A 25555-nucleotide genomic window follows, 5' to 3' on the forward strand; every position below is an offset into this window, starting at 1 on the left:
TGCCGATGATTAGTGGCGCCACATGTCTAAGTCCATCATCTGCGCTTGCCACTCGGCCGGGTCTGCTGGAAAGAATTGACCTTGAGGTAGACTATATACTGCAGATTGACCAGGACAGGAACAGACGAATCGATAGACAAGAGAAGGCGAGGGAAGGAAAATTATGACATCTATCTAGATCAGAGACAGGGCGGCTATGAACAGGTCCGCTCACTATTTCCATTCATCATAGAGGATATCATTTACGGATGAGCCGAGAGCCCGCAGGCCAAAGGGCGTATGTGATGGCTGCATGCCTCCGGCTATTTTTGGTCGATATACGCAAGGCATAAGTATCATCCTTTGGTATCTGCAATGGACGAGTGTCAAGATCCCCACATTATTGTACCGGCACCCAGTGGGCACGGCAACTCGGCTCCACGCAGCAGATCACTAACATTCTCAGTCGGGATAGAACTCATACTACGGAAGATGCTCAGCCGATGACTGTGAGATGCTTCAAGCCAGAGGTATAAATATCGCTATGAGATGGAGGGTGCAATAGACATTCCACTACCACAATCAAACATCACTACACTATCCAGCATACTCTCAACGACCGCCAACATGCGTTTCTTGACTATTATTACTGCTCTTGCTGCTGCTGCTTGCGCTGAGGCCACGGTTAGTCTGCAACCTCCCTGTTTTGACGACGTAGGCCGGTGCTAACATCGATTGCTCGACTTCCAGCTTGCCTCCGGTGCCGCCTGCAAGCAGGACGGAAGCATGGGTGTCTGTTCCTCTGGTCTCTGCGTGGTATGTTACACTCAGAGCCCTCTTTATTCTCCATAATAACTTCAAGACACGATACTAATACCTTTGACTCCTTAGCAAACCCCCAGCCAGGCCACCGGAACTTGCAAATAGACCTTTACAGCATTGTTAGAGACCGAGATGCGACGAGACGGAGAAAACGCGAAATGATTGAGCGCTCTTATTCCTGGGGTATTTTCTGCTGGTATTTTGGTCTTGGATTGGCGGCGTCCGTTGGCCATGTCGTTCATTAGCTAGCTAGGAAGAGTGCAAGTTGTTCTCGCAGCGTTCAATCAATCCCATTTTCAGTCTTTCTAGGATCAAATAATCCGTTGAGTTGATGAGAAATATCCATTTGCAGAGAAGTCTCAGTCACTGGTAAATAGAAGATCTCATGTCTCATGAGAGCCGAAGCGCAAGCGGACATGTTCTAACTTTAGAACCTCATACATGCACACAAGTCTCAAATCCCACCCCCCAGTCCTCCATTTAGTCCTCAACGAGGCACATGTTAAATTCACGCGCAGGCGCACCGTCATGCGTCATGACGCCGCAGTATGAGCCGTCCTGCGTGGGATTCGTGTCCGGATTGTCCGAGTGGATGAAGAACACGACACGGTCTGGGCCGGGGCTTCCACCACTGTGGATAATGTCGCCGTGGAGAATAGGGAATTCGTATAGCTTCTTGCCCGAGCACTCCTCAGCGAACGGGAGCTTGCGGTTGTTGCTAAAAATGCCCGGGTACCCGCCTAGAGAGCGCGCGAGTTAGTGGTTGTATTTTAAAGGGTAAAAGATATAACAGCCTTCGCGAAGGAGATTACCGGGCTGTGGCTGGTTCGTAGGCGTTAGGGTAATGCCTCGCTGGATGGCCTTTTCTACTTGGGCTCGGCTGTACCGGTATCCTGGGCACTCTATGAACTGGTCACTTGGGGGGAGGCCGTCGACGGCTCGCTCGGTGGGTCCTAACTGGCGCGGGCGCGGGGGCAGCAATGGAAGTTTGCGCGAGGACAAGACCGAGGAACAGGATAGAGGAGGATGAAAACTGTATTGTGAAAGAGAGCTTGGGATTGAGTGCTGATTGAGTAATGAATGAGTGGAAGTTTGGTGTTGGGATGGAGAACAACGGGGCAGCTGAAAGGGAGGCCCTTTATACCTTTCGAAGGAGAGCGTAGGGAATATAATAAATGGTCACTATAGGCGTTGACTACCAGCATAAGTCCTGATCATAGAGCCACTAAGAAGGGCAATGCAACTCAAACCAACATTCGCAAGTGATTGCTGTCTCTGTATAGGCTCACTCCGCCTGTAGCATAATCTAACTCATGCTCGAGGGTCCGGATTTACGTGGGGGCGGACAGCCTGTTCTTAAACATGACTAGAAAGTGTACCCATACTGCTTCTGACTATTCATGGTTCAGCAGTGCGTTTCCAGTTGTTATGTTGGATATTTTGGCCCCAAGAACCAGACAGGATCTCAATAGTATCACAAACACTCCGTTGATTTCACCAGCGGCAATCTAGTGCACCTGGGGGAGCTTTAGCTTGTTTGGAGCTTCTCACGATCAGCTTTTAGGTATCTATCGAGTATCGAGTGCACTGGCTGTAGCGGGTTAGGGCTCAAACAATCCATGGATACCAGTAGTCAGGAACCGCCCTATATCTACCTATGGTACTCTGGGTTTATTGGCCTGGACGAGCAGAAGCCAACAGTGCCACGTAGCAGCGGCTTACCGTGCACTTGCCACTGCGAGATGCACTGTCGGACGGATTTCGTGGGCCAGCACAGAACCATGTTGCGATTGAATCAGATTAAGGGCGCAGCAAACATGTACGTTTCGAAGATCTTCCAACAGTAACAAAGAACCAAAGTGTTTGATTCGAAGGTTATAGATCTAAGGGTTGGCTTCCGGGGTGTCAAGCCTTACAGCGCCGTCTCATTCGCCCATCAAGAAGACAGCCGCAGCTATGCCCGTGAGTGACTCACCATACAGGGGCCATGTAGGCCTGGATGACGCATCAAAGTGGCTGACCAGTCCCAAGTTGTACAGGTGAATGATGTCATTGAGTCATCCAAGTTGGCCACCACAATCAGGACACTCGGACAAACCCTAGAAATATGTTTCCTTTAGTATATCAACACCCAGACTGGATGGCCCAACTTCCTCCTTGGCCTACGCTCATCATCATCACAAACTGTCCGTCTGCAAGATGGCCACTTTTTTCGATATCCCCGGCAGCAACCCCCCAACCCCCTTTTCCGCTCCCATTCAAGCTCTTCTCGCTTCAACGCCCCCTTCCTCGACGCCAGACGAAACGGCCTCTCACATAGTTGACGCCGTGACTTCTTCTCCAGACCCCTCAAGCGCCCTGTGGCAGCTGTGGGATGCCTTCTTCACGACTGTTGTCAATTCAGCCTCCCACGGACCTCACCTTGCCTTCCTCGACGCTCTACGCGCGCAGCCACCAACCCAGCCCACGCACGTGCGCGCAGCCACCGACGCCGAGTCTTATCTCCGCAGTTATCTTGGCCCCGACGGGAAACTCCGTTGGTCAAAGCTGCCTCGTTTCGACTGGCAGTGGCGAGACGACCACGATATCCTTGAGGCCTGGCGCGCCTGGGACGGCATTCGCGAAGACAGCGCGATCGGCACCATCACCTCGAAGCTAGAACGTACTCCTGCCGAGCTCTTTCTCCGGTTCATCGACTTTTCGACGGCGCTGCTGGAAGTGAACCATCTGAGAGGCGGAAACGGCGTAAGCTCTATCAGTGTCTTCTATGCTTGCCGCAACGTCCTGGAGCGTGATGTCGGACATTCCGGACTGCCCCGGCCAGACAGAACGGTGCATGTCATCTCGCCGGATGAGCTGTGGACGCTTGATGTCCGGGTGGCGGCGACTTGGATGCGCGATGGTGGACTGGCGCTGTGGGAGGCGGACGGTGAGGATTTCCGCAGGCATTATGCTGCGACACTGGAGTTTAAGACGGATCTGTGGCCGAGGGAGGATGGACTGGCTAGGGAGCGGTGGGAGTTATGGGGAAGAAGACTGCGGGAGTTGAGTACGGATGGGAGTCTCGACGAGGAGACTAGGGCTGTGGTTGTGGAGGCTGCTGGGGTGGTTACTCGTCTTTTGGAGGAAACTGACGGGCCTTGAATGTGATGACTGGGTGTTATCGCTCTGGCGTCTTCGATACTTCAGGGCAGACTGGACATCACGGTTGAGATGTGCCTTGTCTGGCCATAGCAATCCAGTCACCCGTCCTCTACTTCTTTTCTTTCAGCGGTTATCCAGAATTATTCCCTTTTCTCGGCCTCAAATCAAACGAGAGAAGTTCTTAAGTTCATGTCATGCTATCGCGGCAGTGGTATGCTATTTACACCCATTCCAGGGTTTGATTCAATTCATTAACCATAAAAGGGCTCAATTGTTATACCACAATTAAGCCATCTCAATCTGCTCCTCATCCACCCCCTTCTTCTGCACCCCAGCACCCTCCGCATCGGGAATAACATAAGTTGCCCACTCCCTAACAGGGACTCTATCCTGGAACAACCTCTCAATCTCCGCATTGCTGCGCCCCTTCGTCTCGCCAACACAGAACCACGAGTACGCAAGCAGAAAGAGCGTCGTCCCACCATACACAAACCCAATCATGGGCCCCAGGTTCCCATCATAGTACATATAAGGACTCGTAAAGACCATCAGCCACACCGTCACAAAGAACACGCCCATCGCGCACGACGTGATCTTGTTCCTGTTCCGCCCGACAGACATCTCACTCGCGATACTGTAGCTCAGCGTCCCGATAGAGAAGTTGTAGAAGATGATGTTGATGTACGCCAACACCACAATACCAATCCCGACACCGCGCGTGAAACTCCCATCGCCCGCCCGCGTCGTCCCAAGCCCACCCACAATAACCAGCGACACGAGGATCCCAACCGAGCACACTATCAGGTTCATCCGCCGGCTGATCTTGTTCCCGCACACCACCGCAATCGCAACGGTGATGATCTGCAGAACATAGATAATCGTGTTGATCGTAAACGGGTCCGCAACGCCAATACTCTGCGCGAAGACAACGCCATACGTATACCAGAACTGGATCCCGTTGATCTGCTGCACGAACATCGCGCCGCAGGCATAGGACAGCTTCCGGCGCTCCACGGGGTCCGTGAGCAGACTGGCCCAGGTTGCATCGGCGGCCTGCTCGCGCTCGTTCTGCACGGCCGTCTCGATGATCTCGATGTCGGCGGCGGGATCGTACGACTTGTTGCTGGCGTTGATCCTGCGGAGCGATTTGAGCGCCTTCTCGCGCTTGTCCTTGCTCATGTACCACACTGGACTCTCCGGCGTGAAGCCCAGGCATAGGAGCATTATTCCGGGCAGCACGACGAGAAGACACATTGGGATGCGGTACGACTGTGCGCTTTCGATGCTCTGCGTCCCCTGGTTCACGCACGCCCCGACAAGCTGCGAGATGCTCTGCATGAACTGGAAGCACATGAGCGCTGGCCCGCGGATCGCGGACGGCGCGACCTCGCCGATGTAGATCAGACACGTCGCCGTGAACTGGCCTACACCAAGACCGATAAGCACACGGCCGACATAGAAAACAGGGTGCGAGCCAAACGAGCAAGCCTGGACGATTGCGCCGGCGATGATGCACAGGCTCGCGGAGAGGAAGACGGCGCGGCGGCCGAGCGACTCGTTTATAGGTGCTGCGATGAGCGCGCCGACTAGCTCGCCGACGTAGATGATGCTTGCGGAGAGGGAGAGGAAGGTTGTTCCTAGGCTGTAGGACCCGTCCGGGTCGAGCGTTCCGTAGTCGCGCGCGAACCACGGCATGCCTTGGATGCCGGTGTAGTAGATTGTGTCGTAGCCGTAGCAGAGGGCGCCGATGGCCGCGACGAGGCAGTAGGCTATTGCGCGGCGGTTGGACTTCCAGTCCACGTTGAGGTTTAGGGAGGGCATGCTGGCGGGATGTGCTGGAGAGGAAGAAGAGGAAAGGCAGCTGGGACTTTCGGGTGGACAGTTGGGGGATATTTATACCCCGCCATTCTGAGTCCAACTTACATGGGGAAGGTCTACGTAAGGGTATCTCCACGGGGTTGGCAGACCCTGAGATAGGGAAGTCCTCCGAGTATGGGGTCCCTCATCCGTGCGTGTACATGGTCTTGTCAGAGTCGCCACCCGCCAAGGCAATACGACTCGGCCAGGTTCCGAGTATCGGACGGTAGAAAGTCGTGCAGCAGGCGAGTTGCAGCGTTGCACTCGGGCAGAGTCCGGGGTCTCCATGCCGAAGATACCCCGGAGAGCTGGAGCTGATTCGTCCACGGACCGATGACGGGCTGGACACCGGGCCGGTCTTGGCACTTGCAGGCAGTGCAGTAGACGAGCACAGAAAAGTCAATTCCCTGCCCAGCCCGACAATTCGGCAGCTTGGCGGGCTGCTGGCTCACGCGGGTCGGTCTTGCAAAACACCATCGACATAACAATGATGTAGTTCTAGCTTCCAGATGGCAGTATACATCCATCCTTACAAGACATACCGTCTTCTCACCGTTGAGTCGGTCTTCAAACCGCCTGTGCAGTTGCCCCAATGCTGGCTCCGGAATCATGCCAAGCCTTGGCGGGACTATGCCAAGACCGACCCGCTGCTCATTCGCACGTTTCCCCGACATTTGCCCGGGCGAGGCCTCTCTGGGGTCTTGGCAGTCGTTGGGAGTCCCTAGGTAGGTTTGTTACAGCTCCTACCTGCTGGGTATTCTGTGAACGAAGGAACGAGGCAGTTGAGCGGCCATATGGGAGTTACCATCTAATTGTTTGGCCGGGTGGTGATACAGGAGCAGGAATGCCGCCCCAGTACTCAGGCTGAAGAAGCTTGCGCCATTTGCTGAGCTGCACGTCACTTGTTGTTTGGGCGGGCCCTGAGCGATGGGTAGGTGGGTCGAAATGGCTGGTCGGGGACATTGAGGGGTGCTGAGGCCATGGCCGTCGTGAAACCGGGGCCTGGGTCACTTGGAAGGCAAGGGCGGGCAGAGTCTACACACAGGATAACCTAAAGTTTGCAGACCAGACGATGGTTTCTATCATCCAACCGTGCCTACAGCTTTACCTCAGGCGCTATCGTTTCCTTCAGCAAGTAATGCATTTCCTCAGCAGCTTCACGCAGGTAGTATCTCATGCGGTCGCAGTCAGGGCCTTTAGAAACAATGTTGAAGTTGAGCCTGTGAATATTAGAATACGTCCAGTCACAGCAGTTGTAAGACAAACCAATTCTCATTGATCATATACGCGACCCCAAACCCATCATCAACGGCCTGGGCCCAGCCATATCCATTGAAGAACTCAGAACTAACCTGCGACGTCGACAGAATCCACGTGCTTGAATGTGTAAAAGCCGGATCTATAATATTACAGGAATCTCCTTGTCTGGTCTGAGGACCTTCCTAAGGCCAAACAAATGCCTATCAACGCCCTTGCCCATTGACGCAGCGGCACTGTACTTGGCATAAGCATCAAGGGCCTTACAAAGTAGTCCTACTCAAGTGCCATTGCATTGCAATGCGTCCGTCATAGCAACACACCAAGCCACCGACTCATCCAAAACCGAGCGGCATGTTTCCGTCCGCCCGAGCTGGAACCGCCGCGTCGACGCAGACTCATACGTCGGGACAATCTTCCCATGCATCTTGAAGTACGCAAGCTGGATCAACATCTGGACGTACGCGTCCGGCGAACACTGCAACTTCTTAACCAGCGCCCTTCCATATCCCTTGTACGCCAAAACCGCAAGATTATGCCGCGTCATCACAGAATGAAACTCCGCGACCGCGCGCGCAATCTGAACCTGCACTTGCCCCGTCACCTCAAACTGAACCCGGCGTGGCACCGGCATGTCCAGCCTGCCACCTGCAGCATCGAATTCAAGCCCGCTGAGGATCCGCGCGTTGATGTACTCGTTTAACTGCAGTGCCAGCGTCCCATCCACCATGCAATGCTCGCCCATGAATCCCGCGGTGCCGTTTTCATTAACGATAAACTGCACCGGCTTGTCGTACCATCGGTTCGCGCCGTCGCCGTGCCAGTACTGTCGTGCTCGCGATTCAAGCTTGACTGGGGCCGCCTCGTCCAGGCAGACGAGGAATGAAGCCGACTCAATGACACGTAGGGCTTCCTTGTTCGTAGGGTGAGAGTGAGAGTGCAGCAGCCCGCGAGTATCTGCCCAGGTGTCTCGATTTGCGGACGTCAGGGCGCCAACTGCGGGCACCTGGGCCTGGGCCTGTGTGCTGGCCAGTTGGTAGACGCGATTGAACTGCCGTTCTAGCTCGACGGCACTCAGTTGCTTTCCATCTAAAGTATGAGGAATCAAGAAGAATTGGTTTTTTCGAACCACAATGATATGTTTGTGCTCGTCGGCCTTGAACTTCACGGGGATGTCTGAAGGGCGCGCAGGCATGCGCGTGGCATTGTACAGCCATTTATACCCAGCCATGCACAGTGGCTGGCCCTTTGTAAGCTCCGGCTCAAGCGAGGAAGAATCAACAAGGCCCTGAAACTCAAGCGCGGCAAAGGTAATAGCAGCTGCTCTCTTCGCTGGATTTCCAACCAGGTGGTCGTCGCGATAAGAGCAGAAGTAGCTGGTATACGGCACCACGGGCTCGCGGTTTCCCAAGTAAGCTGTCTCATTCCACCAGTCGTTGAGCCAGTTTTGGATTTCTGGGTTGTCTCTCCTTGCAAGGAGTCTGGCTTGGAGCGCTCTTCCGACTCCGCCTGGTTTGATGAAGTCTTCAACCGCGGCCTTGCTGGCGAGGTATTGTTCTGCTGAAAGCAGGGGATGGAGGGACTTTACATATTGTTTTGCAGTTTTTTCCAGCGTTGGGACCGGGAGTTGAGGTAGGGAGTCTTGGAACTGTAGCAAGGCGCCTTTGGATTTGTGGATGGGACGGTTTGTTATTTGCAGACTTTGTCTTGACTGTAACATCGTGTTCTATTTCTTGAAGGGAGTAAAAGCAATGGACGGTTAGTAGCTGGAGAGGAGGATTGATTATTATTTAGTTTCAAGTTATGTGAATTTATGTCTGTAAAAGAGGGAAAGTCAGTGTGCAGTCTCATCTCATGTAGTGCGTCCTCCTGTTGTTCCTTTTCTGTTTGAGTCAGTCAATGAAACCTGGCGAGTCAGAGCTGCCTAGCAGGATCCTGCTGTTGGAACTCAATGCAGGCGATTCTATTTTCGCTGCGTGGTGTGCTAATGCAGCCACGGCGCGTACCTAGATGATTAAGCGCCGGTCGGATTGATATGACAGGTAGGGTCGTCGATTGTAATATGTACCTAGCATGTGACTAACAAGGTCGATGAGAAAGTAAATAGAATCAGGGGTCTCGGAAATCAATGGCCAGCAATATGGTACTAGACGAATAACCACAAGGTAGACCGTGCTTCCGGGCGAGAACAGCCAACTCTAGGTCTTGATTTGAACATCACCCCGTAGATACATCGGCCATTGATAGGTAGTAGTATATTCAAGATATATATAACTGCTTGGATAGAGGAGTCAAAATCGAACTGCTAAGGGGAAACTAGGGCTAAGGGCATGCTGCCATTGTACTTTCTACTTGGAACCCGAAGTATTTTGTGCTCTTCTTCCGGATTTGACAATCAGGTAAATTTGACCTAATTTTACTTATATCATAGATTTGTATGGCGAAGCCGTTGAATTGCTCCGTCAATATCCATAGTGAGAATAAGAAAGTGGTTTCGGTTCTTACACGTGAGGGAAAAGAAGCATTGGCTGGGTATGGGGACAGAGACGGCGACGAAGACGAGATTTCTAGCGAAGACAAACCTAAAGGCACACCATTGGAAAACGAAGGTTCTGGCCGTATATTAATTACAAGTCAAATGGCCTGTCCTGTTATCAGTATATATAGGTATATGGATGAGTATAGGTAGCGGCAAACAAGGCGGACCAAACAACTGCGTCGCCCGGTGCTTATGGTACCTAGGAAGACAGTGCCACTAGGTAAGCTTCCATCTCAAACGATCATGATAAGTATGGGCCGATTGAACTCCTTATCTACCTACAGTCTTTCCCAATGCCATACTCTCCAACTATGTCGCAATCACCTTCCAATCTAGCCAATCCGCCCACCAATGCTCCAATTGCTCACCAAATCGCGCCATGGCGTGTCCAGACGATTTATAGCCCCGCGATCAGCCAACATGCACGAGACACTTACACCTTCCCAGCCATCGACTATGACCGCGCCTATATCCATAGCCATCATCGGCGGCGGCCCAGGCGGCCTAGGCACAGCAATCGCTCTATCAGAACTCCCCTCCGTCTCCGTCAAGCTATACGAGCAAGCATCCGAGCCTCGCGAGGTCGGCGCGGGAATCAGCATCGGGCGGAATGCGTGGAATGTACTGGAGTTACTGGGCGCTGCGGAGGGCGTCAAGGGTGGGAAGATTGGGCACTCGTGGCAGAGGAATGGGCGCACGGGGGAGGCCGTGGATCTTGATAGCCGTGTCTCTGCAGCATTGGAAGACAAGCAGGCGGATGGCCCGCGGTATGCCTCGATTCGGGCAAGGCGGACGCGGTTGCAGGCGGCGCTGCTGGAAAGGGTTCCCGGTGGGATAATTCACTTTGGCAAGAAGGTTGTGGAGATACGGGACCTTGGGCTGGGTCAGGGTGTGTGTCTGAAGTTCAAGGATGGGACGGAGGTATTGGCGGATCTAGTTGTCGGGGCGGATGGGATTCGTTCGGTGAGTTACAACAGGCAGGGCAAAAGGCTGGGAGTGTTAAGCTGGAGGTTGTTTCTGACCGCGTGGTATGGCAGATTGTACGACGCACTTTGTTCCCCGACCACCATCTCCGTGTCACCGGTAGGTCTTGCATCCGTTCAGGTCCGGCTAAATAGAACTGACGAGCTTGTGTAGGAAACACAGCATTCCGAGTGCTCATCCCGCTCTCCTCAATCGCCCATGTTAAGGACTTCCCCACGTCGAACGGGTGGTGGCATGTGTTGAATGGTCATCTCTACTTTGCACAGGTGGACGACGAGTCCGAGGAAGAACCTCGTCTGTGCGAGATCACGATCCGGTCGTACAACGAAGCAGTCACCCCGGACAGGGCTGCGACCTGGGCAGTACCCGTGACGAATCAGCACGTTCTTGCAAGAACTGGGGTATGCGCATTTCCTGGTTACCATGATTTTAGGGTTGTACTAATCCCTCTCTCCAGGAATACGACCCCCGCATCCAAGAAGTACTCAAAGCTGTCCCTGAAGGCGCGTGGAGAGAGTTCGCGATGGTTGCCGGACCCTGTCTACAAGACATCACAGCATGGGATAAGGTCGCGCTGATCGGCGATGCAAGTCACCCGCTGTCCGGTGCATTCGGATCCGGCGCCGCGTTTGCGATGGAAGATGGCTGGATTCTGGCGCGGGCCCTGGAGCTAGAGTATTCTAGGGCATTTAACACGAGCACGATGATCAAGGGTGCATTGGAGATCTTCCAGCAAATTCGTGGGCCTTACTATGAGCGCATGTGAGTTCTCAGTCATGTCTGCCTTAGCATGTTCTTTGAATGCTAATATGTGCATTGTGAGGTATGAGTATCTTGAATCACGGGAGAAGCATTCCATGGGGACTAGGAAGGAAGATGTCGACTTTGATAGTGTTATAAGGGCAAGAATCGCGGGTTTTGGATTTGCGTCCAGCGGCAAGATGGACTGGATCTATAAGAATAATATCGAGCAGGTCTGGAAAGAGTACGTTGCTGCTACTGCAGGTGGGGGCAAGGCAGAGGGACTATAGACTGCGGCATAAAACTTTAGCATAGATGGGACAAGTAGATTATTGTCAGTAGAACACGGATGAATATGGATGTCCAGATCTGCTCTATCTACCTATACACGAAGTATATTGCTTTGGTTACAATAGTCTGAAGGCTGCTAGATCATATATCATGCACTCATGCTCCACCAGTAGGCAACATGTAATTCATTTTCGGTGTCAGCGTTACTCACAGAAAGTAGAGGCCCTGAATCAGTGGATCTTCTTTTGAGACGTGCGTACTAAACACTTCACAGCCGCTCTAGCCCATTAGATAAGTTGAAAGCTCAGCTTTCTACAGGCAACACTTCCAACACAGTGACACCTGAACAAACCGAGCAGAACATTCGCAAAACAAGAGAAGCCATCCAACAAGCTTCAGACCTAGTCTTCGATGTCCAAAAAAGACGCTTCACGCAATGCAACAACCTTTTCCAATGATGCATTTCCCTTCCATTTCCAAGGGAGTTAGAACCGGACATCTTGTCTCTTGGTTTATTCTTTTTTCTTTATAAGGATAAAATGAAGAGTGACCTTCAACAAGCAATCCGATATGGTGTAATGGTTAACATCGGTCGCTCTCACCGACCAGCTCGGGGTTCGATTCCCCGTGTCGGAAGCATTTCTTTTTGGCTTTTGGTCCTTTTGCTGGTGGGAACGTGCGTGTGGGTTGATCCCGAGGTCAGGGCTCGGTGGAGTTCCGCCTCTTCTTAGGGAGGCGGCTGGGATGTGCTATAAAACTTCGATTTCATCAACCATGGTTGATTGTTCCTCTTTTCATATTATTGGGAATCAGATATCGCCTCCCACTCTGGCACGATTCAATTTAAGAAATCTATTATTAAGCTAGTACACTGGCCTAACCCAATACCCTAACACCAACCACCCAACCAACCCTCCTCCTAATTCTCCGGAATCAAAACAGCCCTATACCGCACCTCCCCCCTCTCAAGTCTCCCCATCGCCTCCAGAATCCCCTCCTCACTCATCGGAAACTCCTCAACCAACGGGGCGATCCCATGCAGCGCCGCAAACTCCAGCATACGCCTGTGCAGCGCGCGCGGCGGCACATTCGCCCCAATGATCTTCACACCGGTCTGGATGAGCGTCATGTACGGGATCGAGAACGTCCCCGGGCTCACGGTGATCGGGTAGATGTGCGCCCGGGGCGCGAGGATCGGGACGAGGATGTCCCACGATGGCGGGACGGCGGCGGTGACCAGCAGGCGGTTTAGGGGCGTGCTGATATCAAGCTTTGATGCGTCTTTCGTTGCGATGAACTCGTGTGCGCCCAAGCGTAGCGCTTCGTCCTTCTTGCGGTCGGAACTTGATAACACCACGACGCGGCAGCCCATCTTAGCCGCGAATTGGATCGCTAGATGTCCTAGGCCGCCGACGCCCAGGATGCCGACGGTATCGGTTGGCTTGACGCCGTCCAGCGCCGCGAAGACCGTCGCGCCACCGCATTGCAGTGGTGCGGCGGCGGCGTCGCTGAGTGCGTCGGGGATCTTGTGCAGGAAGGCCTCGCGCCAGATGGCGTGGGAGGCGAAGGAGCCCTGGTCCGTGTTCTTCTCCGAGTACATTTGGCGTTCCGGGCAGAAGGTCTCTGTTCCCTGGAGACACTCGGTGCAGTGGCCGCAGCTGTCGGTTTCGTAGCCCCAGCCGACGCGGTCGCCTTTCTTTAGGTGCCGTGTGGCGGGGCCCAGGGACTCGACGACGCCGACGCCTTCGTGGCCGAGGACGATGTTCGCGTGGCGCTGGGTGTTTTAGCAGTGGGAAATCTGGTAAAGGTGAAGGGGGACGTACGAAGTGCAGGTCTGTGCCGCAGAGGCCGGAGGCTGTTACGCGGATGAGGACGTAGTCTTCTGTGAGGTCGTCTGGTTTGGTGGTGGTGCTTTTGACGGGGTTGCCGGACTCGTGGCCCTTGAAGACAGTGAAGGAAGGCATTGCTGCTTAATCCAGTCAAGCAAGTAATGCTATGATCGGGTTCAAGGCAGATTGAGTCAAAGTACAGAGGATTCGTGGAGATTGAAGGATGGACGATGTTGCAGTTCAGCGAGCATTTTCCTTGCTTTTATAGACTCCATTATGCATGCAAGATAAGCAGTGCATCCTCTCGGAGACGCTCCCGGAGACTCGGACCTCCAAATGCATCTGCCGGGATGAGAAATCCAATAAAGAACTCCATTATCGAGACTCCGGGCAAGTAGTACAGAGTGAAGCTAGTACACATGGAGCCGTGGAGGGCCTCGGAGTTTCGGAGTCGATTAGTGATCCTCGTCTTCTTTTGGAAGGAGCTCCCCATTTCCGAAAATGAGGATGTGACGGGGTAGAACTCGCCGGAAATCTGGAGTATACGAGTTCTTTACCCAACCACGGCCATGGTCATTCATCAGCTTGAAAAGCTCAAAGGGTATACCTAAACCCAACCAACCCCTCAGTCAGCTTCCCACCCGCATTAACCCGCCTATTCGCACGGTACAACTTCAAAGTCAACACCCCAACAATGACAATGATGCTTGCGTTCGCCAACAGTCGTCAACAACCAAGACGGTATAGTGCATCTCGAGCACGAAACTCGGTCGTTCCAAGAATGCCTCGATGGTCCCTCCGCTATCAAGGTGGTTGACGTCAAGGCCCGCTTCCACTGCCCGCGGATGTTGCTGTGGAATAACCAGGTAGGCTACATCACACGGAGAGAACACGGAATACCTTTGCCATGAGACAAGCGCCGGGCAGCTGGCGTTGCCACCGATCGTAGCAGGGAGGCGCCGATACATCGGGGCCGGACTACCCAGGTACCCTAGCAATCCTAGGGTAGACATAGTAGCCCAAGCAGCATGACGGCCACGACGGCTCAAGCCACCTGCAGGAACATGGCTATAGCACCGGCTACCTCTTGATGCTGATGGTTCGGCGTAGATGTCCGACCGGTCGCTCTCGATGCTCGCGATGATACACGCGGCTCTGGACTCGTTGATGAAGTGCCATAATCTGGGAGATTGCTCGGGAAGCCGGCGAAGTCGGACAAAGCCGAATCCCTATGCTTATGAGCGGGAGACATAGTGAATATTGAGAACAGAACAATCGCGGACAGGAAGATACTCGGCCCGATCCTGCGAGTAATTAGTGTTGCGGGATCCGAAAGATCGTGTAAACGACGAAGACGAGCGAGGTGGTGCTGTTTCCACTGTTCGACGCATTCATGTTGAGATTGGTGCATCCTGGCGGCCAGGGTTAACTGCACTTGCTAGGTTTATCCCAGGTACATACCAGCAACAGATGCAGCACCGAGATTTGTCCGATCAAGCAACTGATGCAGTAAAGACAAGCGAGAGTGACAACCAGACGCAGGTCTATGCGACGGATAAGCCTTCCGCTCCTGCGCAGTGAATGTACCCAGTGTCTCGAAATGGGCAGCAGGCTTTTGATGTCCTAGAGCTGGGACGGGACGCTTTGCGGCTTTGACATGATCCAGTTAGGGTCCGACGGAGATGATGCAGAGAGATGCGGTTAGGGGTGCAACGGATGTTGATACCCGAGCAACAGCTTCCCCATTTCGAATCAATCCTGGATTTCGCTTTCCCAGTATCATGACAGCCACCGCATGACCGAATGCCGTGATCCCACTGCAGCTCGGGCTTGCGGTGTATGTCCGCCAGTGCCCCGGGAATCAGAACTTGCACCGTTGAATGTGGTCGGGCAAGCCAGTAATTCGAGAGCGGCTGGAGCCTGGAGCCATAAGCAGAGATCAAACAGCCCACTGGTCAAAAAACCCAGCATTCAGACCCGCCCAATCAATATCCGTCATGATCTCCGCCGAGATATCAATCGAATGCCCGAGAACCCCACCGATCTCCGCCGTCGCCGGCTCATCGCCGAAATGCAGAGGCCACTCGATAGCCTGGTCGAAGAGGCCGGCCGGGGCGTCCAGAGGCATTTCAAATCCAGTGGTGCTGTATACTTGAGCAGCCCGAGTATTCGCTGAGAACATCTGGCCGTCTCCGACCTTGGTCACACGGTCCTGTGCGAGCCGGTCTATCTTGGCGCTCAGGTCGCGCATGATCGTCGCCGCATTCGCCGCCACCGCGAAGCTGTCCCCGAAGCTCTCGAACGCGGAGACAGAGAGGTCGATTGTTTCCCGGGCGGCGCGCGTGGATACGGTCGCCGGGAATGCCAGAACGAAGCCGACGAGCGTCATGGCTGCGTTCCACTGCCACTGGAAGGCCTCGTGCCAGCCGTCTAGTATTGCAGTTGTGTCGAGGACTTGGTGGATGATGTGGATTAGCGCCATGGCGTGCGCGGCGCACTTCAGCGCAGTTTGTTCGGTGATTGCGACCGGTACGCCGTTTAGTGTGAAGCATATTGATGACCGGTAGAGGCTCATGCATGTGTTGTGGTACCGCAGCTCGAGGAGGAGGCGCTCGCGTTGCAGCCAGACGGGGGTGAATTGTTCGATTAAGACTGGGGAGAGATCCGTTGAGAATGGCGTGCCGTTGTTCTGCCGGCTGGTCTTGAGGACTTCTGGAACGCCCTGCAACCAAGCATCCATGGTCTTCGTGGTTGACTCGGAATTCCCCAGAGTTAAGGCGTCAGGCGGCTTCGAGAAGAAACTCACGTACGCCTTCCGCGCTGCAATGAGCAGCTTGATCCCGTGCAGATGCCACGTCAGCCAAGTGACGTTCCCGCCGATCGGTGCGAAGCTCGACCCGGAAAGGCCGGCAATCTCGCGGTCATCCGCTGGCAGCGTACACGAGGATGTTGACTCCTGGACGGTGAATGGACGCCCGAGCTTCATGCTCCGGTTGCTTTCCACGACGTAGATCGTCCACCAGATCCGCTTGCGCAGCTCGCGTTCTCGACGCGGCATGCTCTGCGGGGGTTCGACGTGCAGGCCTAGCATGAAGGCTGTTCGCACGGCGAGGCCACAGGCGTTGTCGGACATGTTCTGGAAGCCTCCGCAGCATAGGTAGATTGAGCAGAGGAGGTGGCACTGGATTGTCGACAGGGTAGGGCTCTCCAGTTCGTTCGACAGAAGGCTCAAGCAGCGACGATAGTGCCATCGGCCAGCGAGAGTCGAGTCGCTGTCATTGACGTCGCCCCTGGCTGCTGCGGTGAGAGCATGACGACCTCCAGGCTGCCTGGCCATCCCGTACTGCATGCACAAAGCAAGGACAATATCCACAAGAGCGGAGGGTTGTCGCTCGGTGTCGGAAGCTGCCCAGAGCGATTGATAGTGCTCTTTGAAGTCGCGTTCATCGAGGATCGGATTCGAGGGGTAATAAGTCTCCCAGAAGAGATTGAGGAAGTATTCCTCCTGCATCGAGGTAAGAGACTCTCCGCCGCGGATGGAGTCGCCCGTTGGGGCAGCTGGCCGGCCACGGTCGCTGTTGATCGTAGACGCCGGTTGATCGAGAAGCGTACTGGCAGACTCCGGCAGCATCCCTCGCGCCGAATGCGTTTGTTCAAGCGCAGCCGTCAGGAAAGTGTTGATGCTGCCGATGAAGAAGAACAGCGATGAGGAACCGTACCACGTCTTGTGAGGCGAGTGCGCCGTGCTGATGTGGATTCCCTCCCAGACCTTATTCTTCGCATGCTCGCCCAAATCAACGGCGCTGTCGCCAGGGCTGTCGTTGGGTCCGGGCGTAGGCGTAGACAGCGCGTCCAGTTGCGGCACCAGCGCCCGCGCTTTTCGCTCATTCTGAAGCTCGAGTTCCAGCTCTTCGACCCGCTTCTTCAGCTTTTCGATCTCCCTAGTCGCCTCTGGCAGGGTCGCGGCTCTGTTTAGTCGGTCGTTGTTGCAATCGCCACCTCTCTTGCGGCAGTTGGCGCACGGGAACTCGGCGTCGCACTTGAGGCGATGCACGCGGCACCAGTTGCACGCCCTGGCCACTTGGCTGCGCTTCCTGGTCGCCGGCTGGGTCTTGTTTGGAGGCATACTCACTATAAAAGTGGGACTGGCCATTTTTGACCACCTTGTTGAGTGCAGGGAGAAGAAATATGAGGGGAAGATCGGGACTCCAACTCGTCAGCCGCAGGAAGATCACGTGAGCCTGTCTGCCTTAAGGTCCAGGCATCAACAGCTTAACGACTACGTTGTATTTAGTCCATTTACAGTCTGTTGCTTACTTTGTCTATTACGTTGTAGAATCTGCTCAATTTGTCCTAGAGCCACGGTATGTGGTGACTATAAGGGACCTAGCCAGCCTAGTATAACCACACGACCAAACGGCAACGTCACCAGGATTGGCCTCAACGATCGAAGATGCCAAAACTTCGGAAGGTCGGTTGTCTTTTTGTGCAAGGTTAAGGCCGGGATCCAGGAAGTTTAACTTCAGCGAAGGCCAATGCTCGTGAGACTGGGCGGTACAAGCACTTAGCCTCACGGAGGCCGAGGAAACAGGTCCCAAGACCCTTTGCCTGCTTGCCCTGCGCAGCGCACGAATTGTCGGCTAAGCCACAGCGCCAGTGGCACTGGACGATCGCTAATGCGCAGCCCGAACTCCATAGCTCTTCACTGCGCAAGAGGTCCTCCCATGTCCAGAAGAAATGTTGCTTCTTCGATGGGATTTTTTGTCCCGCGCCAGGGAAGCTGCTGGAGATACCGATACCAAGGCCGATGCCGATGCCAGTTACTCCAAAGAAAGAAAAAGACGATCAACCCGCCCCCGTCCCAAACTCCGGCGTAAACCCATACTCCCCATCAAACATCGGCATCGGCATGGGCATCGGCGGCGCAAGATTCACCTCCCACCCCACCAGCACAGACTTATACATCTTCGCGACGACGGAGAAGACATCACTGTCTGCCTCGCCCTCCAATCCAGCGGCGGCCGCAACAAGCCCCATATTCTTGATGACCGTTTCCAGGAGTTCAAGGACATCGATTGTCTTGCGCACGGCCGCGACGTCCCAGGAGGGATTGTCGAAGGTGGAGAGTTGGTAGAGCACGACGAGGTTATGCACCATTTGCGCGAAGATCGAGAAGGGGAAGGAGATGTAGGATGCTGGGGGGATGGAGAGGAAGAGGGCGAACCAGGATTTTGCGGCGGAGAGGCACGCGTAGTGATGTTCTAGTTGTTGAAAGTTGAGGGTGCTGGATGGGGACATGGGGGCGCTGGTGAGGGCGGATTCGTGGAGCGTTAGGGAGGCGTAGTGGTGGTGCAGGAGGAGGATTTCTGTAGCTGTTAGGGAGGCCTGTTGGGATTGTGGAGGGGCTTACTATGTGCTTGAGCGTCCAGTGCAACACGGGGCTGGATGTTCTGCAGCTGCGTCTGCATAGACCGGAGATAGAAGGCGGGCGGCACTTGAACTGAGTCGGAAGTCGGATTGAACCCAGTGCTCATGTTGAGTTTATCTGTGATCTGCTGCAGTCTGACCTGTTGTACCAAGATCTCATCATTGATGCACTCCTGCCGCTCCTCCACTTGACGAAGGCACTCAGCCATGAAAGGCGTCCAGCGAAGCGAGTCCGTTTTTTGCACGAAAGTCGAGATTCTGTAAATCGCAATCAGCAACAATTCAGAAGCAGAAGAGGATGAGAAGTACATCGACGTCACAAGAAAAGCCGCCAGAACCGCCCTGCGCTCCTCCATCGACTGCCCCGGAACCGGCGCGTCCTCCTCCTCCTCCGTGTAAACGCACAAGGCCATCATCTTCGGTTTCGCAGATGGATTGTGGATGCCGAGCTCGTACACCGCCGCATGAACGAGCTGGGTGAACACGTGGAGATTCGCCTTGTTGTAGACTTGTTGATTCGACCTGAGACGGTCAGCGGGCGACTTTGCGCGGAGGAGCAGATTTACCAGCCCAGGTAGATCAGAAGGCCCAGGAGGATGTCGATGTCCGTGCTTGCCGAGTTGTGCACCATCTGCTGTGCAACCGTGGCTTTGATCTTGTCGTTCAGAGCCCGCCGTTGCGCGGCGGCTTTGCAAGTGACGGACATGATACACAGCCATGTAAACGGGCGCGTTTGGCGAAGCCGTTGCACGCTCATATCAGGCGGAATGTATATACACGGAAAGTATGGGAGGAGCTGGGTGCGGAAGGTGTCAAGGCACTCGTCGGCCTGCGGCGGGGTCGGCTCGGCGGGGGTGGAGAATGCGACGGGAGATCGACTGGTGGATTCGGAGGGGTTCGTATCGGGCGTCAGGGTTGGAATGGGCGGGAGGGACGTATTCTGCGTGAAGCTGTTGAGCGCGGCATCGAGCGACTCGGGCGTCGACATGGCGTTGTTGAGTGGATTGACGATTGGGGAGTGGACGCCGGCGCGGAGCAGCGCAACCAGATCCTCCAGTTTCTCTTCCAACCGGGCGGATTTCGAGGTTGCGGCTTTGCGGGCGGACTGGCGTTTGTGAGACGGGGGCTGGCGACATTCCTTGTCCAGGCGCTGGCATCTGAGGCGCATACGTGTTAGCTAGGCCCCGACTCCAACAGCTCAGCTGGCGCACCTTTGGCAGCGTCCTCCGGATTTCGGGAAGATGCACTTGCACTTGGACGTGGAGCAGTTGGAGCAGGCGCGGCCGTACGGAGCCGGGTAGGAGTCCTCGTCGGCCATGGCAGGTAGAGCAGGCAGCTGAAGGAGAGTTGGAGACGCAGTTCTGAAGGACTGAAGGTCAACAATCCCACAATGGGAGCTTACGTAACCCGACTGGTCGGGGTCTCGGGGTTAGGCCCAGGGGTTACTCTTATCTCCGCCATGGCCGGGATTGACTGGAATATGCTTGATTGTTTCGTCTTCTATTCTTTTATATTCTATTATACTATGATCCAGCTATAGTATAGCATCCCGGCTATACCAAGTCTACACGCAGCTCATATGAAGATGAAGAAGTAGATTGTCAACGTAGATCTAACCATGATATATATCCGCAGCACAAACGCCAACACCCTCTAGAATAACAAAAGCCAAACACAAACGCTCCATATCTCATCCCTTTTAGACCGCCTCACGTATCAACATCCCGCTGGCTCTGCCCATCAAACGAGTCCGCAATCGCCCGTAACGTCTGCCCAAAGCTCTTGACCACCTCCTGCAAATACTCCATGTTCAGCTGCGCCATCCGGCTCTGCGCCGCCGACTGCGTCTGCACCAGCACCTGGCTCCTCTTCCGCAGAAGCTTCAGCAGACAGTTTGCCTGCGACACCAAATCCATCACCAGGATATGCCCCAGCTTGATCTCATTCCCGATCGGCACCTCGTACTCGCCGACGCTGACGCGGATCGCGCTCGTCGATAGGCCCTCTTTCGCGATGTGCTCGAAGCATGTTTCCGTCTGCTGCAGGACGGCCATCACGCAGACCAGGTCGGCGTAGTTGATTTGGCACGTTGGGCACCCGACTAGATCGCGGCAGGCGTAGAGCACGTTGCCGGTGACTTTGAAGATGCGGTCGAGTTGGGGGCGCGGCTTGCGGTGCATTGCGTCTTTGACTTCGGGGACTTGGGCCATCAGGTTGGCGCGGCAGTGGCAGGGTTCGTGGAAGGGGGGGAGGGGGAGGGTCGGGACGGTCATGGAGGCTGGGTTGATTGTGGAGGCGTCCTGGCCCGGGAGGAGGGTGGCTTGGGCTGGCGGCGTGAAGACGTCTATCCCCCCTGTCCCCGTCCCGAGGGCGTTCAGGTCGATTGTCTGCGATGGATTAGCCTCCTGTGTTGAAGAGGAGCGGGGGCTGTACGTTCTGGCTGAAGTCGAGCGTCGACCAGTCCACCATTTGGCTGGACATGTCCTTGGGCCAGTCGACCATGCTGCTGAAGTCGTGGCCGGGGACGTCATCGAGATTTAATGGCTCCGCGCTATCGAGCACCCACTCCATGGCCATGGCATCGGACGATTTATTAGAGCCGGAGATCGAGCTAGCAGCCGTTGAAGGGGACTGGCGATTGGAGGAGGTGGACGACGAGGTGTTCGGGGGACTGGACGAGGCCGTGGAGCGCGAGCTGGACGATGGGGTGGTGTATTTGCAAGCAAGGCCGCGGCCGGTGCAGCGGTCGCAGGCGTTCTGCAGGCCGGTGCATTTGACCTTTGCAGCGCGGCATGCATCGCAGGCGGTGATTGGCCGGCGCACGACAGGCCGGGCACCCTCGTTGCCTGGACACTGCCAGGTCTGGATCAGGTTGAGGGGGATCTCCTTGTTGCGCGACTTGCGGCGCTGCTGAGGGGTCAGGGGCATTTTGGGCGGCATGAACGACGATGGCTGAGATTTGGACAGGACTGCTGAAGGATTGTGTACGGCGAAGGAATCTCTAATATACCCAGGTAGACTCGTAGGGTTAGTGGTGGGACTGGACTGGGAGAAGGAAAATCTCACGCAGAAGCTGAGGGACGACTGCAGCTAAAGGACCCAAGGACACTAAAGCGACTAAAAGGACTAAAACAACCAGGGTCACTTAGCGGATGAGGTGATCACACGCTGCCTGCACAGTCCACGTTGCATTGCGCGTCTTTATCTGGACAGGACAGACCACTTGGGTCATCGTAGTCACGCCCTGTTCAGAACGTGGCCCGGGCGCAGGGGTCCGATTGGCAATGGCGTGTAACTTACCCCAATCGCCCCCAGAACCGTATGATCGACACGGGCCAGTTCTAACTTCTGAGCAGTTGCATCTTGCAAGGTTACGGTGCCCCGTACCTCCCCATGCTGTGTCACAACGGGAACCGACAGCACGGTACTATAAATGCTGGGAGTATAAATGCTGAAGGATCCCAGTCCCTCAGCTCGCAGCCATGTCCATCCCAGAGACAAACACGCAAGCTCGCCAAGTCTGCAGCCAGCCCCCAGACTCAGCCCCTCCAGCTGAACGCAAGCGGAGTCCAAGGCTGGACACCCCTGCCAACCCCGTTCCCAATCCAGCAGCCTGCAGTTCTTCAGGAATCAGGAATGCGACTTGTCCCTCTTGACCCGTTTGCCCGAGACAGAGAGCCGCCTTGATCGTGCCAGGCAGCCAACCAGACAGCCCATCGCACCATCAGGAATCCAAGCACACCATGCGCCACTTCTTGCCTTGGTTGGGGGTTTCGTCTAAACGATCGGTGACAACTGTATAGCTGGGCCGCGGCTCGGGCCAATATGACAGGTGGGCTATGGGTGATCGCGGTGATCTCCAGCTCAGTCGAATCCTTCGTGAATGGCCCGGGGATTCCCATTCTGGAAGGAACAAACCCGGCTGGTCTGGGTTGCCTGAGCTCGGTCCTATCCAGAGCTGGAGCGAATACTCATCACCAGTTCTGGAGACAGACAGTCGGTGCCTCCGCCAATGTCTCTCTCGATGCCTCGGCTAATTGTCTGGCTGATGGTATGGTATGAATCAAGCCCGCACGCCAGCGTTGACGCCCGCCCCCCGATGGCACGCGGGCCGTTGCGCAGCGCAAAGGATTTGATATTCACCATATGCAGCGCATAGTGCTTGGCTCGGTCTATGATGTGATTTGCCGGCGCAACATGTCACCAGGATTTGGAGTGCATGCGCCAGGAATGGGGCCGGAAAATGGACACTCGCGAGTCCTGAAGAGTCAAGACAGCCCCGAGCCCTACGTCGGCTGGTGCCTCGGCAGGAGCTTAGGTACCATCGCCTTGCTTGGCCGCAGGCAGACCAAGGAAGGGAAATAATAAACGAGGGCTTGGGAGATGTATACTGTATTGGCTGCCGTTCGTGGGATATCATACGACCGACTCGTTGAGACTATGGTATCATATCAATCTGTAAGAAATACGACATTGCGTTCGTGTATTGCACTCTGGGGGACTTATGCAGGACATCGTTAGCATGACGGATGAGTGAACTTGCGCAATGTGTACTTGATTCATGCTTCGAGGAGTGGGAGAGTAATCTCTCAGACAATGATCCATTAATATATTCCAAAGCCAACTAAAGATTCTAGGCAACAAAAAGCAGCAGAAATGTTGAACCCCACCGCAAAATCTCCATCTAGGACTAAAAAAAGACCACTACAACAGCCTCGCCTGGGAACTTGCACTGGACGCAGCCTAAGCAGCAGCAACAGCCGCCGAAACCCCAAACAAGCGCTCCCTCTTCATCAGCAAACTCGTCACAGCCACCAGCGCCCCAGCCGTAATCTCCAGCACATACGCCTTGCTGATCCCCGACACAATCGCCTCAAGCACCCGCTCCTTCACATCCGCACCCAGCGTATCCAGCAAATCACTCGCCCCCTGAATCGCCGCCTCAATCTCCTCCCGCGGCACATCCGGCAGGATCTTCGGGATCTCAGCCAAACACTCGTTCAGGAAGATCGCGTTCGCAACCGCCATCACGATCGTGATCCCCGCGAACTGCGCCAGCGTGATGAACCCCACCGCCGCCGGCACGGCCTCGGGCTTCACGACTGCCTGCGCCACCGCGAACGACGCCTGGATGAACGCCCCCACCCCCAGCCCCATCAGCACCGTGTACCCGTAGATCCGGCTCGTCGAGGTGTCCAGGTCGACGGTGTACATTAGCGCCCCGCCCGCGACCACCAGCAGTCCCCCGACTAGGTACCAGGGCATGTAGTAGCCGAGTTTTGAGAGGAGGGCGCCGTTTGCGAGGATCGTTACGACCATGAGGATGATGAAAGGGAGGAGGCGCACGCCGGCGTCGAGGGGGCCGTCGCCGCGCGTGAATTGGAAGAAGAGCGGGAGCATGTAGATTGGCACGAAGGCGGCGGCGCCGGCGGCGGCGGTGGAGGAGAAGAGGATGAGGACGGTGCGGGAGCCGAAGAACTCGATTGGGATGATGCGGCGCTCGACCGTTGTGAAGACCGTGAAGACTTGCTGCAGGCCGAGGATGATGAAGAGCACGCCCGACGCGACGAAGCACCCGATCACCTGGCCCGAGTTCCAGGGGTATGTGACCCCGCCGACGGAGATGGCGAGGACGAAGCAGGTCAGCGCGCCCATTTGCAGGATTGCGCCGACGAGGTCGAGCTCGCGCGTGCGGTCTTTCCACGGCGTGTTCGGGCGCGGGTCTTTGCTGGGCAGCAGGAAGAGGTAGACCGGGGCGCAGACGGCGCCGATCAGCAGGTTGATGTAGAAGGCCCAGCGCCAGCCGACGGACGACTGGCTGAAGCCGCCGCCGATGACGGGGCCGAGCACGATCCCGATGCCCCAGGTGAGGCCGGTGCCGCCGATGTACAGCGGGCGCTCGGACATGGTGGTTGTCATGGCGAGGAGGGTCATGACCCCGACGTAGAGGCCGGCGCCTGCGACGCCGCACAGGGCGCGGCCCACGATCATGACGTTCATGCTGGGGGCCGCGCCGCAGATGGCGGACCCGACCTCAAAGACGAACACGTTTAGCAGGTATGTCCATTTCGCGTTGAAGTGGCCGTAGACTTTGCCCCAGATGAGGTTTGTGGCGGTGGCGCCGAGGAGGAAGGCGACGCTCAGCCAGGTCAGTTTGTCGAGTTCGCCGAGGGACTCGATGATGACGGGCTGGATGTCGGCGACGACGGTGTTGTCGAGGGCGTAGAAGAAGATGGAGGACCAGATGCAGAGGACGGACAGCCACCATTTCCAGCCGTCGATGTCGCGGGGCGGCTTCTCGGGCTCGGCGGGGAGGTCATGCTTCTCGTTGTCGGGGGAGTTGTAGTCGGTGGACGAGCCGCTGCTGGTGGTGGCCCTGTTGGGCGTCTTGTCTTCGTAGTCGGACATGGTGTTGTAGATGGTGGTGCCAATTGATGCTGTAGAAGACGGGGAGTCTACTTTAAAGCAACAGTGACTTGCGATGAGTCTCTGGCATTTGTAAGCTTAATAATTGAAGCAGAAGACTTGATTTCTAATGAACAATCGAATGCATTCTCCTGGAAACAACAAATATCCCGAGCCCTACTCGGATGGAGAGGATCGTCGGCCTTGCCTGATTGGGACAGCTTTCGGAGTGTCGATTGCCTATTGTGGCTTAGCGCACGGCATATTCCTTCCCTTTTCG

General features: G+C 55.4%; 9 protein-coding genes across 9 annotated transcripts; 2 read left to right on the top strand and 7 right to left on the bottom strand.

The window, feature by feature from the left end:
* Positions 1-3000: 3000 nt before the first annotated feature.
* On the top strand, positions 3001-3945 carry DSM5745_04523 (DUF3632 domain-containing protein; the record flags this gene model as incomplete). The annotated part of the gene is made up of 1 exon (XM_026746539.1): positions 3001-3945. The coding sequence occupies one exon, from the start codon at positions 3001-3003 to the stop codon at positions 3943-3945; it is 945 nt and encodes a 314-aa protein (XP_026605535.1).
* Positions 3946-4230: 285 nt separating this feature from the next.
* DSM5745_04524 (uncharacterized protein) lies at positions 4231-5766 on the bottom strand (the record flags this gene model as incomplete). Its single annotated transcript, XM_026746540.1, has 1 exon — positions 4231-5766. The coding sequence occupies one exon, from the start codon at positions 5764-5766 to the stop codon at positions 4231-4233; it is 1536 nt and encodes a 511-aa protein (XP_026605536.1).
* Positions 5767-6898: 1132 nt separating this feature from the next.
* On the bottom strand, positions 6899-8779 carry DSM5745_04525 (choline/carnitine O-acyltransferase; the record flags this gene model as incomplete). Its single annotated transcript, XM_026746541.1, has 4 exons — positions 6899-7022; positions 7069-7154; positions 7214-7295; positions 7383-8779. The coding sequence occupies 4 exons, from the start codon at positions 8777-8779 to the stop codon at positions 6899-6901; spliced, it is 1689 nt and encodes a 562-aa protein (XP_026605537.1).
* Positions 8780-10018: 1239 nt separating this feature from the next.
* On the top strand, positions 10019-12072 carry DSM5745_04526 (uncharacterized protein; the record flags this gene model as incomplete). Its single annotated transcript, XM_026746542.1, has 6 exons — positions 10019-10561; positions 10636-10681; positions 10736-10983; positions 11040-11344; positions 11406-11567; positions 11889-12072. 6 exons carry the CDS (start codon positions 10019-10021, stop codon positions 12070-12072), a joined length of 1488 nt encoding a protein of 495 aa, XP_026605538.1.
* Positions 12073-12533: 461 nt separating this feature from the next.
* On the bottom strand, positions 12534-13578 carry DSM5745_04527 (NAD(P)-dependent alcohol dehydrogenase; the record flags this gene model as incomplete). The annotated part of the gene is made up of 2 exons (XM_026746543.1): positions 12534-13388; positions 13438-13578. The coding sequence occupies 2 exons, from the start codon at positions 13576-13578 to the stop codon at positions 12534-12536; spliced, it is 996 nt and encodes a 331-aa protein (XP_026605539.1).
* A 1804-nt stretch (positions 13579-15382) lies between these two features.
* Positions 15383-17596, bottom strand: DSM5745_04528 (Zn(II)2Cys6 transcription factor; the record flags this gene model as incomplete). The annotated part of the gene is made up of 1 exon (XM_026746544.1): positions 15383-17596. One exon carries the CDS (start codon positions 17594-17596, stop codon positions 15383-15385), a length of 2214 nt encoding a protein of 737 aa, XP_026605540.1.
* A 692-nt stretch (positions 17597-18288) lies between these two features.
* Positions 18289-20188, bottom strand: DSM5745_04529 (Zn(II)2Cys6 transcription factor domain-containing protein; the record flags this gene model as incomplete). The annotated part of the gene is made up of 4 exons (XM_026746545.1): positions 18289-18809; positions 18854-19392; positions 19437-20027; positions 20082-20188. 4 exons carry the CDS (start codon positions 20186-20188, stop codon positions 18289-18291), a joined length of 1758 nt encoding a protein of 585 aa, XP_026605541.1.
* Positions 20189-20579: 391 nt separating this feature from the next.
* DSM5745_04530 (Zn(II)2Cys6 transcription factor domain-containing protein) lies at positions 20580-21798 on the bottom strand (the record flags this gene model as incomplete). Its single annotated transcript, XM_026746546.1, has 2 exons — positions 20580-21257; positions 21304-21798. 2 exons carry the CDS (start codon positions 21796-21798, stop codon positions 20580-20582), a joined length of 1173 nt encoding a protein of 390 aa, XP_026605542.1.
* A 1815-nt stretch (positions 21799-23613) lies between these two features.
* On the bottom strand, positions 23614-25278 carry DSM5745_04531 (putative MFS drug efflux transporter; the record flags this gene model as incomplete). Its single annotated transcript, XM_026746547.1, has 1 exon — positions 23614-25278. The coding sequence occupies one exon, from the start codon at positions 25276-25278 to the stop codon at positions 23614-23616; it is 1665 nt and encodes a 554-aa protein (XP_026605543.1).
* Positions 25279-25555: the final 277 nt, after the last annotated feature.

This window comes from Aspergillus mulundensis (assembly GCF_003369625.1).
Source record: "Aspergillus mulundensis strain DSM 5745 chromosome Unknown scaffold_3, whole genome shotgun sequence".
In the NCBI taxonomy this organism is placed as follows: domain Eukaryota; kingdom Fungi; phylum Ascomycota; class Eurotiomycetes; order Eurotiales; family Aspergillaceae; genus Aspergillus; species Aspergillus mulundensis.